The 16,945-nt window shown below is 39.3% G+C and overlaps 5 protein-coding genes across 7 annotated transcripts; 4 read left to right on the plus strand and 1 right to left on the minus strand.

Annotated features, from left to right (window-relative positions):
* Positions 1-12: 12 nt before the first annotated feature.
* Positions 13-3,070, plus strand: LOC103856643 (serine hydroxymethyltransferase 1, mitochondrial). Its single transcript, XM_009133794.3, has 15 exons — positions 13-267; positions 337-387; positions 519-605; positions 684-805; positions 911-987; positions 1,069-1,193; positions 1,285-1,377; positions 1,455-1,547; positions 1,621-1,818; positions 1,904-2,008; positions 2,080-2,145; positions 2,229-2,306; positions 2,392-2,503; positions 2,567-2,677; positions 2,774-3,070. Exons 1-15 carry the CDS (start codon positions 181-183, stop codon positions 2,920-2,922), a joined length of 1,554 nt encoding a protein of 517 aa, XP_009132042.2. The 5' UTR covers positions 13-180; the 3' UTR covers positions 2,923-3,070.
* Positions 3,071-3,384: 314 nt separating this feature from the next.
* Positions 3,385-5,307, plus strand: LOC103856741 (uncharacterized protein At4g37920). 2 transcript variants are annotated; one of them, XM_009133904.3, is made up of 6 exons: positions 3,385-3,643; positions 3,791-4,071; positions 4,141-4,306; positions 4,374-4,618; positions 4,694-4,881; positions 4,958-5,307. In XM_009133904.3, exons 1-6 carry the CDS (start codon positions 3,463-3,465, stop codon positions 5,217-5,219), a joined length of 1,323 nt encoding a protein of 440 aa, XP_009132152.1. In that variant the 5' UTR covers positions 3,385-3,462; the 3' UTR covers positions 5,220-5,307. The 2 variants fall into 2 exon arrangements, with proteins under 2 accessions (XP_009132152.1, XP_033136883.1); XM_033280992.1 differs by having other exon boundaries at positions 3,394-3,634.
* LOC103856835 (heat shock 70 kDa protein 9, mitochondrial) lies at positions 5,299-8,090 on the plus strand. The gene is made up of 5 exons (XM_009133992.3): positions 5,299-5,505; positions 5,678-5,739; positions 5,817-5,895; positions 5,958-7,145; positions 7,226-8,090. The coding sequence occupies exons 1-5, from the start codon at positions 5,431-5,433 to the stop codon at positions 7,868-7,870; spliced, it is 2,049 nt and encodes a 682-aa protein (XP_009132240.1). The 5' UTR covers positions 5,299-5,430; the 3' UTR covers positions 7,871-8,090.
* A 156-nt stretch (positions 8,091-8,246) lies between these two features.
* On the minus strand, positions 8,247-10,016 carry LOC103856919 (protein RMD5 homolog). 2 transcript variants are annotated; one of them, XM_009134063.3, is made up of 2 exons: positions 9,833-10,016; positions 8,247-9,653 (listed from the first exon to the last, which is right to left on the minus strand). In XM_009134063.3, the coding sequence occupies exon 2, from the start codon at positions 9,637-9,639 to the stop codon at positions 8,494-8,496; it is 1,146 nt and encodes a 381-aa protein (XP_009132311.1). In that variant the 5' UTR covers positions 9,640-9,653; positions 9,833-10,016; the 3' UTR covers positions 8,247-8,493. The 2 variants fall into 2 exon arrangements, with proteins under 2 accessions (XP_009132311.1, XP_033136888.1); XM_033280997.1 differs by having other exon boundaries at positions 8,247-9,754; positions 9,833-9,928.
* Positions 10,017-13,188: 3,172 nt separating this feature from the next.
* LOC103856993 (phosphoenolpyruvate carboxykinase (ATP)) lies at positions 13,189-16,839 on the plus strand. The gene is made up of 10 exons (XM_009134176.3): positions 13,189-13,420; positions 13,508-13,792; positions 14,172-14,522; positions 14,616-14,700; positions 14,785-14,885; positions 14,960-15,258; positions 15,341-15,514; positions 15,740-15,805; positions 15,901-16,418; positions 16,494-16,839. The coding sequence occupies exons 2-10, from the start codon at positions 13,521-13,523 to the stop codon at positions 16,635-16,637; spliced, it is 2,010 nt and encodes a 669-aa protein (XP_009132424.2). The 5' UTR covers positions 13,189-13,420; positions 13,508-13,520; the 3' UTR covers positions 16,638-16,839.
* The last annotated feature ends 106 nt before the right edge of the window (positions 16,840-16,945 follow it).

Here is a 16,945-nt window from a genome sequence, read left to right on the forward strand (position 1 = left end):
AAAAGAAAATATAAAAAAAAAAGAGGGAAAAAATTCAAAAAACTTTTGCAACCACCAAAAGCTCAGCCAAAAGCAGAGGCCACAATGCTCTCTTCAGAGGATAAGCCCACTTGATTCTTTTTCATAATTCAAATCTGTTTCTAGGGTTCCAGAGAGAGAGAGGCAGAGAGGTTGGTGAGAATGGCGATGGCTATGGCTCTTCGGAGGCTTTCTTCTTCAGTTGACAAACCTATTCGTCCTCTTATCAGATCATCTTCATGCTACATGGTAACTCCCCCATGAATCCTATCAGGACAGAATCTTGTGTTTCTGATTTGTGGTTGTTGTTTCTTACAGTCTTCTTTGCCAAGTGAAGCTGTTGATGACAAGGAGAGATCTCGTGTCACTGTAAGCTTTTGTTTCTTCCTTGCTCTCCTTAAAAACCCTTTTGTCTTAATCTCCAGCGGTTGATTAGTTTCCTTGCGGCTCAAGCAATGATTTAGGTTAATGAAGTTCTGCCTCTTTTTTGTTCCTTGCAGTGGCCAAAACAGCTTAACGCATCTTTGGAGGAAGTTGATCCTGAGATTGCTGACATCATTGAGCATGAGAAAGCTAGACAATGGAAGGTTATTTATTAGTCTCTCTTAATATCTTGTTCCTTCTGTAACTTGGACTGATCTTTGTAATGATTAATGTTATCAAAGGGACTTGAACTCATTCCATCTGAGAATTTCACATCTGTCTCGGTGATGCAAGCTGTTGGCTCTGTGATGACTAACAAGTACAGTGAAGGGTACCCTGGTGCTAGATACTATGGAGGAAATGAGTATGTTCAGACTTCTTTTTTTTTTTTTTTTTTGCAATCAGAGTCAGAAATTCAGTTTCAGATCGTAGACATGGTTGTTTGACCAATCTTGACTTCTTTTTGAAGGTTCATAGACATGGCGGAAACCTTGTGCCAGAAGCGTGCTCTTGAAGCTTTCCGGTTAGACCCTGAGAAGTGGGGAGGTAATTAGACCAACTCATTTCTTGTATTTGACTTGTGTATGATCCTTTGATGGCTTATTCTGAGTCATGTTGATTATACAGTGAATGTGCAACCTTTGTCTGGATCACCTGCCAACTTCCATGTGTACACTGCATTGTTGAAGCCTCATGAGAGAATCATGGCACTTGATCTTCCTCATGGTGGTCATCTTTCTCATGGTTACCAGGTACCTTCATTAATTATTATCCTGTTAATGAAACTGATTATGTGTTCTGATTTATAAGAGTTTGTTTGTTTTCTCTTTGTATCTCATGCAGACTGATACCAAGAAGATATCTGCTGTGTCTATCTTTTTTGAAACTATGCCCTACCGCTTGGACGAGAGCACTGGCTTTATCGACTACGACCAGGTTCATTATTATTCAATTAAGTAACAACACTACTTCATATTGTTTAATCATACAGCTTATTAATCTTTGATCTGCAGATGGAGAAGAGTGCTACTCTTTTCAGGCCAAAACTGATTGTTGCTGGTGCAAGTGCTTATGCTCGATTGTATGACTATGCCCGCATCCGCAAGGTAGTATTATTCAATATCATATTCTATTGTAAATCAAGAGTTGAGTTCTGAGTCCAATTAACTCTGTTGGCAGGTGTGCAACAAGCAAAAAGCTGTGATGCTAGCAGATATGGCACACATAAGCGGTTTGGTAGCAGCTGGTGTAATCCCTTCACCGTTCGAGTATGCAGATGTTGTAACCACCACAACTCACAAGTCCCTACGTGGACCTCGCGGAGCCATGATTTTCTACAGAAAGGGTGTTAAGGAAATTAACAAACAAGGCAAAGAGGTAAATAAACAAAATACTAAAATGTTTTGTGAGATTTATCTATACTCTTTATAATATCTCATTCATTTGGTTGTTTCTTTGAAAGGTTTTGTATGATTTTGAAGACAAGATCAATCAAGCTGTCTTCCCTGGTCTTCAAGGCGGTCCACATAACCACACTATTACAGGACTAGCTGTTGCTTTAAAGCAGGTACATTGAATGGAACTAAAATTTCTTATTGGACTTGCAGTTTCTTTAATGATTTTTTTTTTAAATTGCAGGCAACTACTTCAGAGTACAAAGCATACCAAGAGCAAGTCCTCAGTAACTCTGCAAAGTTTGCTCAGGTGAATAAGAAAAAAAGAACCATATATGTACATTATTTACTGTTGACTTTATCTATAGAATGTCTACTTATTTTTTGATGCAGACTCTGATGGAGAAAGGTTATGAACTTGTTTCTGGTGGAACTGACAACCATCTGGTTCTAGTGAACCTGAAGCCCAAGGTCACTTGATCTTTATTTGTTATATTATCTTCTTACTTCAAAAATCCTTTTTATTTATTTATCTGTTTTTTTTTTTGGTTTGCAGGGAATTGATGGATCTAGAGTTGAGAAAGTGTTGGAAGCTGTTCACATTGCATCCAACAAAAACACTGTTCCTGGAGATGTTTCTGCCATGGTTCCTGGTGGAATCAGAATGGGTAAGAATCATTACTTATGCTTTTCCTTTGAAACCTCACCCTGAAATTTCTCTGCCATTTTAGGTACACCTGCTCTCACTTCCAGAGGTTTTGTTGAGGAAGACTTTGCCAAAGTAGCTGAATACTTTGACAAAGCTGTGAAGTTGGCTCTCAAAGTCAAATCCGAAGCTCAAGGTTGATTCATTTCTCTGATCAAATGATTCTTTATGTTTTTCTGTTCCATATAAGCAAATGCTAGATAACTCGTTTGTTGTGTTATAAAAAATACAGGAACCAAGCTGAAAGATTTTGTGTCAGCAATGGAATCATCTTCAGCCATTCAATCAGAGATTGCCAAGCTGCGCCACGACGTGGAGGAGTTCGCTAAGCAGTTCCCAACTATTGGGTTTGAGAAAGAAACCATGAAGTACAAGAACTGAATATGTCTTTATCCCTACAAACAAGTCTTTTATTATGATGATGCTTTGAACTTCCATGTAATGTATAGATAATGATGCATGTACTCTATCTTATGGTATGTGAAAAATAATTGAACTTTCAATATGGATGCAAGATTTCTTAATTTCAGTATGGGCAAGCCTCGTGTGCAGTTCAATACTAGCAACATTGAAGGTGGTGGAGATGGTCAGACTCAAAATGAAGATGCATAGTTAAAACAACTCTATACCAAAAAAAATATTATATACAATAGAGATTATCTAAAACATATGATACTTTTGTATATGGGTTTATGAAATGATTTTTACAATGGATTAACATGTTGTAATTCAATTATTTGTCTCTTCAGGTGTTACTATATCACACTTTTATAAAATTGCAAGATGATGCAAGTTGTGTTAGTATTTACAGTTCTGCCCCAAAATTTTGTAAAACATTACAAAATATTTTTTTATTTCACAAAGACAACCCTTGTCTCTCTTCTTATCCTCTGTCACCAAGACGAACAAGTCCGAGAAAAAATGGCGAATTTACTGGAAACATCAATCTTCTTCTCGTCGGCGGATAAGTTACTGTCTTACCCTCCCAGTAATCCTCAAACCCTTCTTCTCCCTTTCTCTGCTTTCATCAATGGAGGAAGAAGGAGACGCAAAACCTCAACTCTCACCTTTGCTACTGACACTGTCATAACCACCACTACCAGTAAGCTCATAAAGTTCTCATCTTTTCTGCTTACTTACCAAAAAGTTCTTTCCTTTAGGTTCCAATTTAAAACATCTGTGGATTTAGACAAATGGGTTTTGTCATATTATAGAAGATTTTTTGATGAAAACGAAAATGGTGTTTTAGGTACGGAAGTGAAAAATACTGTTGAGGTTGGAGTTGTTGAGGATCCGATGGAAGTTGAGGTCGCTCAAGGCTACACCATGGCTCAGTTCTGCGACAAGATCATTGACATTTTCTTGAACGAGAAACCCAAAGTTAAAGAGTGGAAGAAGTATCTGGTGTTAAGAGATGAGTGGAACAAGTACAGTGTCAACTTCTATAAGCGTTGCAGAACACGAGCTGATACCGAAACTGATTCCTTATTGAAGCAGAAGCTTGTTTCTCTTGAGAGTAAAGTCAAAAAGGTTAGTATCAATCTTGGTTTGTAAGTAGCTGTTTAGTACTTAGGAGCTAATGAGAGTGTTGGTTTGCAGATAGATGAGGAAATGGAGAAGCACAATGATCTTTTGAAAGAGATTCAAGAGAACCCAACTGACATAAACGCCATCGCTGCCAAGAGACGTAGAGACTTCACCGGAGAGTTTTTTCGCTACGTTGCTTTGTTATCAGAAACTCTTGATGGCTTAGAAGACAGAGATGGTATACTTAAAGACACTAACTATGTTTCTATTTGGTTCCTACAGTTTCATGACTTTTTTTGATGCAGCTGTTGCTAGGCTTTCAGCTAGATGTTTATCCGCTGTGAGTGCTTATGACAATACACTGGAGAACGTTGAGACTTTAGATAATGCTCAAGCAAAGTTTGATGATATCTTAAACTCTTCCTCCGTGGATACTGCCTGTGAAAAGATCAGAAGCCTCGCTAAGGCCAAGGAACTAGATTCCTCATTGATTTTGTTAATAAACTCTGCTTATGCTGCTGCTAAAGAGTCTCAAACCGTTACAAACGAGGTAACAAAAAAAATATTTGATCTTTACAATCTTCTCATACCAAAGATGAAGCTTCTTTTACTCTTTTGTGAACAGGCGAAAGACATAATGTATCAATTATACAAAGCTACAAAGAGCAGTCTTAGAAGCATCACGCCTAAAGAGATCAAACTGTTAAAGTACTTGCTCAACATAACAGACCCGGAAGAAAGATTCTCTGCTCTAGCAACAGCATTCTCTCCTGGGGATGACCATGAAGCCAAGGACCCTAAAGCATTATACACGTAAGTAAACATTGAACATCCAAAACCTTTGCTGTATCATCTGATTCTAAACAAAGAGTATGAAACACACACACAGGACGCCAAAGGAGCTGCACAAGTGGATAAAGATAATGCTCGACGCTTACCATCTCAACAAAGAAGAGACTGACATCAGAGAAGCTAAACAGATGAGCCAACCTATCGTTATCCAGCGGCTGTTCGTCCTCAAAGACACCATCGAAGAGGAGTATTTGGACAAGAAGACGTTTGTGGCTGATGGAAACACGAAGAAGGAAGAAGACACTACTACTTCCGTTGATGAATTTTTGACTGAAAGGAGGGGGGAGAGTGTAATTTAGTAGAATAAACAGCGAAATTTGAAATTAAGACTAAATACAAGGACTTCCTTTAATAAATTATTATTTCTGATGGGCCTGGCCCATACTAGTCGTGGAGAAAAGTCAACATGACTTGTAGCCCACGAATTTTTATTCCTATATATCACTTAAACCCTACGCGCAGCCATACATTCACATCTCCGACCTTAAACCCTTCCTCCAAGCTAAAGAAATGGCCTCCGTCGCGATTCTACGCGCTTTCCGCCGCCGTGAAGTCCAAACGGCGTCCGCCTCCGCGTTTAGATCCGTATGTGTTTTTTTTTCCTCTCGATCTTAATTTCTTTTTCGCTTTGAGAGATCACTTTCTCGGATCTGTAATCGGAAAATGGATTAGGATTTGAAAATTATCAGATGGATTGAATCGGTTTTTCTCAGTGATTCGGATCTAGAAGCTAACAGTGTTGGTATTGGATCTGCAGATTGCTACAAATGGGAAGACGAATTTGATTGGGAAGTTAGGTCACTTGGCGAGGCCTTTTTGGTAAATTCAAGTTCTCATGAGCAAGTATCTCTTTTTAAGTGTTTTTTCTCATACTTTTTGTTGTTTTGTGAATCCAGCTCGAGGCCTATTGGGAATGATGTGATCGGTATTGATTTGGGAACCACCAATTCTTGTGTAGCTGTGATGGAAGGAAAGGTATTGACTTTGTAGTTTTTGATTAAAAAGGAAAGGTTTTGACTTTGGTATGGTTTGTGTAGACTCCTAGGGTTATTGAGAACGCGGAAGGAACAAGAACCACACCATCAGTGTTTGCTATTAACCAGAAGGGTGAGTTTCTCGTTGGAACACCAGCTAAACGCCAGGGTGTTACCAACCCAACAGGCACCATTTCCGGGAGCAAGCGTTTGATCGGGAGAGGTTTCGATGATCCCCAGACGCAGAAGGAGATGAAAATGGTTCCTTACAAGATTGTCAAGGCGCCGAACGGTGACGCTTGGGTTGAAGCCAACGGGCAGAAGTTTTCTCCCAGCCAGATTGGTGCTAACATCCTCACCAAAATGAAGGAAACCGCTGAGTCTTACCTCGGGAAGAGCATCACCAAGGCTGTTGTTACTGTTCCTGCTTACTTCAACGATGCGCAGAGGCAAGCGACGAAGGATGCTGGGAAAATCGCCGGTCTTGATGTGGAGAGAATCATCAACGAGCCGACGGCTGCTGCGTTGTCGTATGGGATGAACAACAAGGAGGGTGTGATAGCTGTGTTCGATCTTGGAGGTGGAACTTTTGATGTTTCTATCCTTGAAATCTCAAGCGGTGTTTTTGAGGTGAAAGCGACAAATGGAGATACCTTTTTGGGAGGAGAAGACTTTGACAACACTTTGTTGGAGTATTTGGTTTCGGAGTTCAAGAGATCAGACAACATTGATCTGACCAAGGACAAGCTCGCCCTCCAGAGGCTGAGAGAAGCTGCTGAGAAGGCCAAGATCGAGCTTTCTTCCACATCTCAGACCGAGATCAACCTGCCTTTCATCACCGCAGATGCTTCTGGAGCGAAGCACTTGAACATAACCTTGACCAGGTCCAAGTTTGAAGCTTTGGTCGGCAAGTTGATCGAGAGGACAAGATCCCCGTGCCAGAACTGTCTCAAGGATGCTGGAGTGTCGATTAAGGAGATCGATGAGGTTCTTCTTGTTGGTGGAATGACCCGTGTTCCCAAAGTGCAAGATATAGTCTCTGAGATCTTTGGAAAGAGCCCTTGCAAAGGTGTTAACCCCGATGAAGCTGTTGCCATGGGAGCTGCCATTCAAGGTGGTATCCTCCGTGGTGATGTCAAAGAGTTGCTCCTTTTGGATGTGACTCCTCTCTCACTAGGTATCGAGACACTTGGAGGAATCTTCACTAGGTTGATCAACCGAAACACCACCATCCCCACAAAGAAGTCTCAGGTAAATGATCTTGGAGAAGATAATAGTTGGTGACTGAATCTTACAGTGTATTGATTGCTAATTGTGGTTTTGCTTCTTAGGTTTTCTCCACAGCTGCAGACAACCAAATGCAAGTGGGAATCAAAGTTCTTCAAGGAGAGCGTGAGATGGCAGCTGACAACAAAAGTCTAGGAGAATTTGATCTCGTTGGGATCCCACCTGCGCCTAGAGGAATGCCACAGATCGAAGTTACGTTTGACATTGACGCAAATGGTATCGTGACTGTCTCAGCCAAAGACAAAGCAACGAATAAAGAGCAACAGATCACAATCAGATCTTCAGGTGGTCTCTCAGACGATGAGATCAACAGAATGGTGAAAGAAGCTGAGCTCAACTCACACAAGGATCAAGAGAAGAAGCAACTGATTGACCTTAGGAACACAGCTGATACCACGATCTACAGCGTTGAGAAGAGCTTGAGTGAGTACAGAGAGAAGATTCCTGCTGAGATTGCCTCTGAGATTGAAACTGCAGTGTCTGACCTCAGGACAGCAATGGCTGGTGAAGAAATCGAGGACATAAAGGCTAAGCTTGAAGCTGCAAACAAGGCAGTGTCGAAGATCGGAGAACACATGTCCAAGGGATCCGGTTCGTCTGGAACCTCTGGTGGTGAAGGTGAAGGTTCAAGCGGGACTGAGCAGACACCTGAAGCTGAATTCGAAGAGGCGAGCGGTTCAAAGAAGTGAGGTAGCAAACCGGTTCATACGGTTTGTTTCCAAATAAGTTGACATGCATTATTTCATCCCTCACAGATTTGATTAGTTTTGTGTATTTTAAAACGTCTTTGGAGAGTTTGTTCTTGAAATCTCTGATACTCAATTCATTATTTCGGATGTAGTTCTTGGTTACTTTGTTTGGTTTCTGGTTTTTATCATCTTAACCGGTTAGCCGGACTGGATAAGGTTATGGCCTATTGAATCAATTATCAGACAGATTATTTGAAAGAGTTCAATTATTGCAGCTGATCCGTTAGTGGCATACATTGAACTACTACTCTCTTCAGAAAAGCTCGTTAATACCAAATCAACTTTTGATCTTCTTTGTTGGATTTGGTAAATGAAAGATTGAAAGGTCTGAGGCCAAGAAGAAAAATTACAAACTGAATAGTGAGCGTAAAGATCTTGGAACAGTAGTAAAAGCTTATTATGGAAATGTAAAGAATTTCTATATTTAGAAAGTTGGAACAAACACAAACACGTTCTTATGGATGGGATGTCCGAATTATCTAAAACTTCCCTGATGATTTTTGTACATGAAAACCTTCAACGAAACAGAACACAGCAATACATTCCGACGCCAAATCTTCCGGTCAGAAGTATAACTGCTTGCACCTAGTCGAGTCTATATCGGTCGGGCAATAAGGACACTTGAAAGAAGTCTTGGCGCCATTCTTCGACATTCTGGTGATAGTCTGCTTGCAAAGCACGTGGCCACAAGACATCATCATCGGAGGATTATCCTCGCTCGACTGTTCCTTGGAGACGGGACAGACAAACACCGAATGAAACTGAAACTCCTCTGGCAGCTCCACGGCCACAGGAAGCTGCTCCACACTCTGCCAATCGAGCTTCTTGTTCGCCATCACGTTAATGTATTTCAACAGCACAGGCAAAGCATGCGTACCAGCCGTTACCGTCACACTCAACGGACTCTCAGATGATTCGCCGAGTAGGTTGCAGTACTGCCTCGTCAGCTCTCTCACCGCGTTGTCCCACAGAACGGGAGAGAGAAACTCCGAGTACGGCGACTGTTCGAGGTTCTTGTCCCATAAGAGAGAACAAACAAGCTTCTGGATTTCATAAAGACAGCTATCTGCATACACAGCAAAATGCTTTCTCGCGTAGCTGAGAGCCTCTTGCGAGTTTTGCCCTTGAGATATCTTCAAAAACTGTAAGCTGTGAAGCTTCATCTCCAGATCAGACCTCGCTTGCTTCAGCCTTTCAGAGTTAGCCCCTGCCCAGTTAAGAGCCGGTGCAAGATCTCTCCTCTCCATAGCCTCAAGTATCTCATACATCTCCACGAAAGACTGCCTCGTAGTACACTCAGATTCGCCAGTCTCGGCGACGAAACAGTCACCGATCTCAAACATCCCCTGGCGGTAGAAGAAGTTAGCGATGATCTGGTTAACCACATGAGTATCGAACTCCGCATTGGTTCTATAAGCCTTTGCTATCTCGGGGTTGAGCTGCTTCTCGAGGACTTTGGGGTACTTGGTGAGAGCCACGTTGAGCTCTTTCTCGGCGGATTCGAGCTGAGCGGCTGGAGACTTGTCCGTGAAGAGTTTCTTGGCGTCGACGAGGATGGATTTGTGATCGAGCTGAGTATCCTGCATCAAGCTCAACGCCTTGTCGAGTTCTTGAGAAAGCATATGAACGATCTCGTGCGTTTTGGTGTGGGAGAGTTTGTGCTTGTTCGCGACGCGATCGAACGCGTCCTTGATGCTCTTTAACTCCATTAATCAATGTGTACCTGAGGATCAAAGAATCTTCATCGCAATACTACAAACGTTTCGGATCTAAAATGAATCTTCAAATCGAATCTAAGCTTAATCGAACAACGATAACAAGAATCTAAAAGGAATCAAAAGATCTACGTCAGTTTCTATCTAACGATTCGCGGATTGGTGTGGATCAAAGAGATTACGATACCTGAGATCGATCGAGGGGTGGGGAGATGAAGATGGTGTGGATCAAAGTCGTCGAACCGTCGAACGAAGGAGGAAACCAGATTATTATTATTTTATCTTTACGGCTTCTAGAAAACGATAACGTGCAATGTTATTGGTGACGAATGAATCTCAACCGTTGGATTCATGTAATGGATTTTGTTCTGGACTGGCCCATTTTTTATTTTAATAAGCGGAAGAGGAGGCCCAAATGTTAGTCAGAGGAGGTCCAAATATTTTTTTTTAACTGATTTTACATACTACTAGTTAGGCCTACTACTAGTCTATGTTTTTGTGATTGATTTTAACAATGAGCAACCCTGAAAACGGAAACAGAAAATCATGAAAATAATGCGTTTAATTATGACATCAGTAGAAAACTCTTTTTGTGTGCAGTGTGAAAATTGAGATATCCAAGAAAAGAAAAAAAAGAATAAGCCTCCCCCGCAAGGAGACAAACTTGGAATCTGTAATGGAATATTTACAAATTTACAATTTAATATGAGAAATAACCAATGGAAGAATCAAAAAGTTGAATTTAGAGTATATACATAATAATAATAGTGCACAAAAAAAGAGTATATACTACATAATAATACTACTAACCTACTCCATTCCACATGTTTAAGCGTTGGATTCCATTAACAAGTTTCAAGAAGATATTCATGATCAAGATGGAAAATACTAGTATTGAACTATTTGCTTTTAGGTTTCTACTATTGGTTCAAAAGGTACCAATGCCCAATAGTGAGTGCTGTTTAAAATGCTTTGTCCTTTTTAGCAAAAAAAAAAAGCTCTGTCCTTAGATATTGTGTGGTTTAAAATAAAAGAGGGTTCACATGATATCAATTAAATGTTTATTTTTTTGTTAGATAGATTATAATCTATAGTCTTTACCATTATGTAAACGAGTTTAAACTCATTTAACCTACCTCGTTACTTGAATATAAGAAACTATAATTTAAATAAGAAATTTTTAATTTTATTATACAAGAAACATGAATCTTTTATATACATACCTTCACTATGGATCTTTATAAGAACTGTCATTTAGCTATGTAATCATTCATAATAGAAAATGTAAAAAGAAAATTGGTTGTTTGGTTAGCAGATTTAATGTTTTTTAAGTTTTTTTTTTTTGAAAAATGTTTTTTTTTAAAGTTTTAATGTAATTTAATATGTTTCTTAATTACTAGGATATTAACTATAGTTACCAAACTCAATACTCTTTCAAAAGTTGACAAAATATGTAGCATATAGCTTTCCTAATATATTCAGCATTGAATTAATATTCAAATTAATAATAACTTTTTCTTTTCTTTTTGAATTTAGATCATTGATGTGAGCATCTATCGGTCACGGCGAAGACCGACAACCCAAAAAAAAAACCTCATGAAGTTTTCATGGGACTCTCTCTCGCGTTAGTTGTGAATTGTGATCTCTCTCCATCGCGATAACATGTGTGCCAACCAGAGACTTCTTCTCTTTCCTTTAATAACAATAAACTCTTATGCATGGAAAGTTCAAGTCCAACGAAAGACTTTCATCTTTCTAAACTCTTCGAAGTTCAAACTTAACCCCATATAGTCATTGCGGTAATTAAAAGTCAATAAACATTTGTATCTTACTGGATATTTATGCATATTTTTATAGCTAAAGATAAGTTGTCATACAAACATCTCTGTCATCAAAATGCGAACCCCGTGTTACATTGTGATACTACGTAGCGCCTACTTTATGACAATTACATACACCTTTTTCATTTCACAATTAATACGAATTTAGCCATCACAAGACTTTTATTTGTTTGTTTTTAAATCCAAAGGGTAGATTCTTGGCCCCAGCTTTTTGAAATGGTTACAGTCTGTTTATTATCTTGTACTCATTACCCTGCGCCCATGCTTGCATGCAAATTGCTACGTCTCTGATAACATTATTCTCCTTCACTTTTCGGGCTCAGAAAGCTAGACTCTATCATTACTGATAATTGACACAATCAAGTGATTTGACATAAATAATCAAATACCAAAACGACACGTGATGAAGGTACTTGTAATTGTAAATTAACAATCATAGCGTAACCTTGTACTTGTATGTTCCTGATCATATCGAATTACAGGGATATAAATTAATGTTCGTATGCATATACGTGTTTTCAGCCTTGCGTGTCTTCCTACGAATCCACTTGCTTTGAGATGCGTGCCCATCTCCTAAAACATAATCGTTTTTGATATTCCGCTAAAACGATCAAGCGAATTTCAATACTATTCTACTTTATCAGTATAGATAAAATATGACAAGTCGAAATATAAATACTAATTTTTAAACATGAAAACTATTTGGAACAATATTAGTTATCTTTCAATTTGTTGATGTCTATTAAGACATAAAGTCTTCTTAAAATCATGAAAATGATTTCACATGCAATTGTATGGTCGTTTTACTGTAAATAGCAACATTAAAATTCAATATAAAGGTTTTTTTTGTTAATTTCTTAAACTAAAATAAAGAGTTACTTTTCTTTTATTTTTGGTATTGAGCCCAAAGTTCCCTGTGATTTGTCTTCTTTTTTTTATCAAACAATATTTTCTTCCCTTTATATAATCTCCCATAACTGGGCATCGGAAAGTTACAACGTCCGGGTAATCGGGAGAAACAGCAGGTGACCTAGGAGAAACGATTAGGCAACAAGACAATCAAACAACTTGTTGTTTGAAGTCAGTTAAAGTTATATATACATTTTCCACAAATTTATCAGATTGGCAAAATATCACGGTAATGAGCATAAAACGGATGGGTTCATTTGATAATTATAACACACTTGCGATATCAGGAAACAACTTGATAAAAATGACGCAAAAATTATTGTATAATGAATCAAACTTTCAGGTAAAATCATTGCAACTCACAGATTTTTTTTTTCTATTCCTTTTTAAAAACAAGTTGAATAAAAGTATAAAACCAAGCTGCTTGCCTTTTTTTTTGGAGCAACGCCAAGCTGCTTGCTTATTACACGTTAACTTGGTTTCTTAAGGATTTATTTCCCATCAAAACTATTTTAGATAAATATCTTTTATATATGGTTTAATAATAGTAAACAAAGTCAAATATTGTTGATTCCCAAACTAAAGTTGAATTTCATACCAACTACGTGGATTTCAACCGTAGGAGAGCTATCAAGTTTTTTCAAACAAAAAAATTTATAAATATTTTTTTTTCATAAAAAATTTAGCAAAACTATCTTACATTATCGCGTGGGGGCCCATAATAATGGTATAGTCATCTTTATCAGACCAGCGGCTATGATGTTAAGAAGAGAAAATAAAATATTAAAAATGGGCTCCTCCTAGGATAGATCTTAACTATAGTTAGCTCTCTCAACCATTGATCAAAGGTTAAATTCTAACCATGGTTTAAAAAATCCAACCTTTAAAAAGCCCACTTTGGCTTCTCTTCACTTCGCATCATTTCATCGTCTCTTCCATACACTTCAAATGATCTTCTCCTCTGATCATTAATCTCTTTAATCTTTCTCAAGTCTTCTTGTTCGTGATCTCTCTTCCTTCCCCCGGTAATAATAATTAACGTCGACAGTGATTTGTAACTACAGTGTAACGTTCAGACTTAGGAGTTAATAAGTTTTTGTCTGTTGTTGTAGGTAACGGAAAAAGATGTCGGCAGGTAACGGAAATGCTAACGGTGACGGAGGCTTCAGCTTCCCTAAAGGACCAGCGATGCCGAAGATAACGACGGGAGCTAAGAGGGGTAGCGAAATATGCCACGATGACAGTGGTCCGACGGTGAAGGCGACGACGATCGATGAGCTTCACTCGTTGCAGAAGAAGCGTTCTGCTCCCACCACACCTATTAACCAGAGCGGCGCCGCCGCTTTCGCCGCCGTCTCGGAGGAAGAGCGCCAGAAGATTCAACTCCAGTCTATCAGGTCCATTATTAACACATGACGTTACAAATTTTTATAACCATTTTCTTGGCTGTTTTCTTTATTTTAAAAAAAATTATATCGAATTAAACAAGATATTGCGTTTTCGTGTCCATCATTTTCATAAAAAACAGAACAAAATCAGGAGTTTTGTTTTCTTATTTTTAGAATTGTCTATAGCCAGATATATTTATATTTAATTTATTAAAAAAATATCTAAGCGTTACTCGTTTTACGTTTTTTACTCAATATGTTATTTATTTTGTTGTACGGATTATTTAAAGAGAATTTAATGCGCCACAGCGACAGTTACCCGATGAAATATTTAAGTACATGACACGTGTAATAAATTGACACGTAACTTTAATTTTGACGCACATAGTGCATCATTGGCGTCGTTGACGAGAGAGTCTGGACCCAAAGTGGTGAGAGGAGATCCGGCGGAGAAGAAGGCCGACGGTTCAACTACTCCGGCGTACGCACACGGCCAGCATCACTCCATCTTCTCTCCGGACTTAGGAGCAGTCAGTGACAGCTCCTTGAAATTCACCCACGTCCTCTACAACCTCTCCCCTGCAGAGCTCTACGAGCAGGCTATCAAGTACGAGAAAGGCTCGTTCATCACTTCCAATGGAGCTCTGGCGACTCTTTCCGGTGCGAAAACTGGTCGTGCTCCGAGGGATAAGCGTGTCGTTAGAGATGCCACGACAGAGGGCGAGCTTTGGTGGGGAAAGTGAGTATTATCCTCTGTTTTCCTCTGTTTTCCTCTGTTTCAGTTTTTGATGGAATGTTCAAAGATTTGATCTTTTTCGAAATTTTGAATTAGGGGTTCGCCTAATATCGAGATGGATGAACATACCTTCATGGTGAACAGAGAAAGAGCTGTTGATTACTTGAACTCCTTGGAAAAGGTATAAACTTGAAACACAACCTCTGTAAGCTTTTGAGTTTTGGTCTTAGTTAATGAACTAGCTGTTACTGTTTGGGGTTGTTAGGTGTTTGTGAATGATCAGTTCTTGAACTGGGACCCGGAGAACAGAATCAAAGTCAGAATCGTCTCAGCTAGAGCTTACCACTCTCTCTTCATGCACAACATGTAAGTCAAAACACCTTTCCTTTTATTGTTTACAAACAACAATGTGTCCCCCTCTTGATTCCGCCGTTGGGCAGGTGTATCCGACCAACTCCCGAGGAGCTTGAGAGCTTCGGTACTCCGGACTTCACTATATACAACGCTGGGCAGTTTCCGTGTAACCGTTACACTCACTACATGACTTCCTCCACTAGCGTAGACCTGAATCTCAGTAGGAGGGAGATGGTTATACTGGGAACTCAGTATGCTGGTGAGATGAAGAAGGGTCTCTTCAGCGTGATGCATTACCTTATGCCTAAGCGTCGGATCCTCTCCCTTCACTCTGGTTGCAATATGGGCAAAGAGGGAGATGTTGCTCTCTTCTTTGGACTCTCAGGTATAGTGGTAGTGTGGTGGTGAAGGGAAGAAGATAAGGGACTGCGGTTGAGATTGATGGTTGTTTTGTTTTTTTGTTTCAGGGACTGGGAAGACAACGCTGTCTACTGATCACAACAGGTACCTGATAGGAGATGATGAGCACTGTTGGACTGAGACTGGTGTCTCGAACATTGAGGGTGGATGCTATGCTAAGTGCGTTGATCTTTCTAGGGAGAAGGAGCCTGATATCTGGAACGCTATCAAGTTTGGAACAGGTAAAGAACACACAAATCTATTGGATTGTTTAATTTTGATAATTCATCACAATAACTTTATAATTAAACTTAAAAACTAAAAATGTCATATAAATGTATAAAATATATAAAACAAATCTACAATTTGCTAACGCATGCCTAGCCGGTAGTCCTCTATAAAGCGGCTAGCGATTTTTAGAACATTGGAGATAACAATAGAGTTTTTTTGTTTATCTTTGTATGCAGTTTTGGAAAATGTTGTGTTTGATGAGCACACCAGAGAAGTGGATTATTCTGATAAATCCGTTACCGGTAAAAAAATAAATAATGTTTTTCTTATTTTTTTTCTCAACTTTTTTTTTTAACAATCAACCGAATGATCATCGTTGATTCTCCTTGTCTTGCAGAGAACACACGTGCTGCTTACCCTATTGAGTTCATTCCAAACGCGAAAATACCTTGCGTTGGTCCACACCCCAAGAATGTGATTCTTCTGGCATGTGATGCCTTTGGTGTTCTCCCACCTGTGAGCAAGCTGAACCTGGCGCAAACCATGTACCACTTCATTAGTGGTTACACTGCTCTGGTTGCTGGGACAGAGGACGGTATCAAGGAGCCAACAGCTACATTCTCAGCATGCTTTGGTGCAGCTTTCATAATGCTGCATCCTACAAAGTACGCAGCTATGTTGGCCGAGAAGATGAAGACGCAAGGCGCTACTGGATGGCTCGTTAACACTGGTTGGTCCGGTGGCAGCTATGGAGTTGGAAACAGGATCAAGCTGGCGTATACTAGGAAGATCATCGATGCAATCCATTCAGGTAGCTTGTTGAAGGCGAACTACAAGAAGACGGAGATATTTGGGTTTGAAATCCCAACTGAGATCGAAGGGATACCTTCAGAGATCTTGGATCCGATCAACTCGGTTAGTTTCTGCCAAAAAACTCTCTTTAACTTGTTAGAATTGGTAGCTGATGATGAATGATATTTGTTTTTGCAGTGGTCTGATAAGAAAGCACATAAGGAGACTCTGTTGAAGCTGGGAGGTTTGTTCAAGAAGAACTTTGAGACGTTCGCTAACCACAAGATTGGTGTGGATGGTAAGCTCACGGAGGAGATTCTCGCTGCTGGTCCTATCTTTTAAGAGAGAACTACTATGATGTTGTCGAAACAAACAAGAAGAAGATATTATCAAGAATAAAATGTGACTTGTGTGTTGTATCTCTTTGTCCGAGTTATTTTATATGAAGTGGTTACTTTCGAGCAAAAGAACTTCCAAATATGGTGGATATGAAATATGACCTTATGTTATTTGATTTTCATATATTGTCGTCATTTATTTTTTCCTTAGTCTCTTACGAGAGATATTCTTCTGTTTTATTTTCCAATGAACAAGAAAAATTTAAGAGGAAATTAGTTTCACCGTGCACAAAGTATTAAGTTCTGGTCCAT

The sequence above is a fragment of the Brassica rapa genome, chromosome A01, assembly GCF_000309985.2.
Source record: "Brassica rapa cultivar Chiifu-401-42 chromosome A01, CAAS_Brap_v3.01, whole genome shotgun sequence".
NCBI classification, from domain to species: domain Eukaryota; kingdom Viridiplantae; phylum Streptophyta; class Magnoliopsida; order Brassicales; family Brassicaceae; genus Brassica; species Brassica rapa.

Bases quoted from the DNA above. Each gene is read 5' to 3' on its own strand.
- LOC103856643 (XM_009133794.3), top strand. From the start codon at position 181: ATGGCGATGGCTATGGCTCTTCGGAGGCTTTCTTCTTCAGTTGACAAA. The intron at 1,548-1,620 runs GTAGTATTATTC...CTCTGTTGGCAG, and splicing joins ACTATGCCCGCATCCGCAAG to GTGTGCAACAAGCAAAAAGC. The intron at 1,819-1,903 runs GTAAATAAACAA...TTTCTTTGAAAG, and splicing joins TTAACAAACAAGGCAAAGAG to GTTTTGTATGATTTTGAAGA.
- LOC103856741 (XM_009133904.3), top strand. From the start codon at position 3,463: ATGGCGAATTTACTGGAAACATCAATCTTCTTCTCGTCGGCGGATAAG. The intron at 4,307-4,373 runs GTATACTTAAAG...TTTTTGATGCAG, and splicing joins TGGCTTAGAAGACAGAGATG to CTGTTGCTAGGCTTTCAGCT. The intron at 4,619-4,693 runs GTAACAAAAAAA...TTTTGTGAACAG, and splicing joins CTCAAACCGTTACAAACGAG to GCGAAAGACATAATGTATCA.
- LOC103856835 (XM_009133992.3), top strand. From the start codon at position 5,431: ATGGCCTCCGTCGCGATTCTACGCGCTTTCCGCCGCCGTGAAGTCCAA. The intron at 5,506-5,677 runs GTATGTGTTTTT...TTGGATCTGCAG, and splicing joins CCGCCTCCGCGTTTAGATCC to ATTGCTACAAATGGGAAGAC. The intron at 7,146-7,225 runs GTAAATGATCTT...TTTGCTTCTTAG, and splicing joins TCCCCACAAAGAAGTCTCAG to GTTTTCTCCACAGCTGCAGA.
- LOC103856919 (XM_009134063.3), bottom strand. From the start codon at position 9,639: ATGGAGTTAAAGAGCATCAAGGACGCGTTCGATCGCGTCGCGAACAAG.
- LOC103856993 (XM_009134176.3), top strand. From the start codon at position 13,521: ATGTCGGCAGGTAACGGAAATGCTAACGGTGACGGAGGCTTCAGCTTC. The intron at 14,523-14,615 runs GTGAGTATTATC...ATTTTGAATTAG, and splicing joins GGCGAGCTTTGGTGGGGAAA to GGGTTCGCCTAATATCGAGA. The intron at 15,259-15,340 runs GTATAGTGGTAG...TTTTTGTTTCAG, and splicing joins TCTCTTCTTTGGACTCTCAG to GGACTGGGAAGACAACGCTG.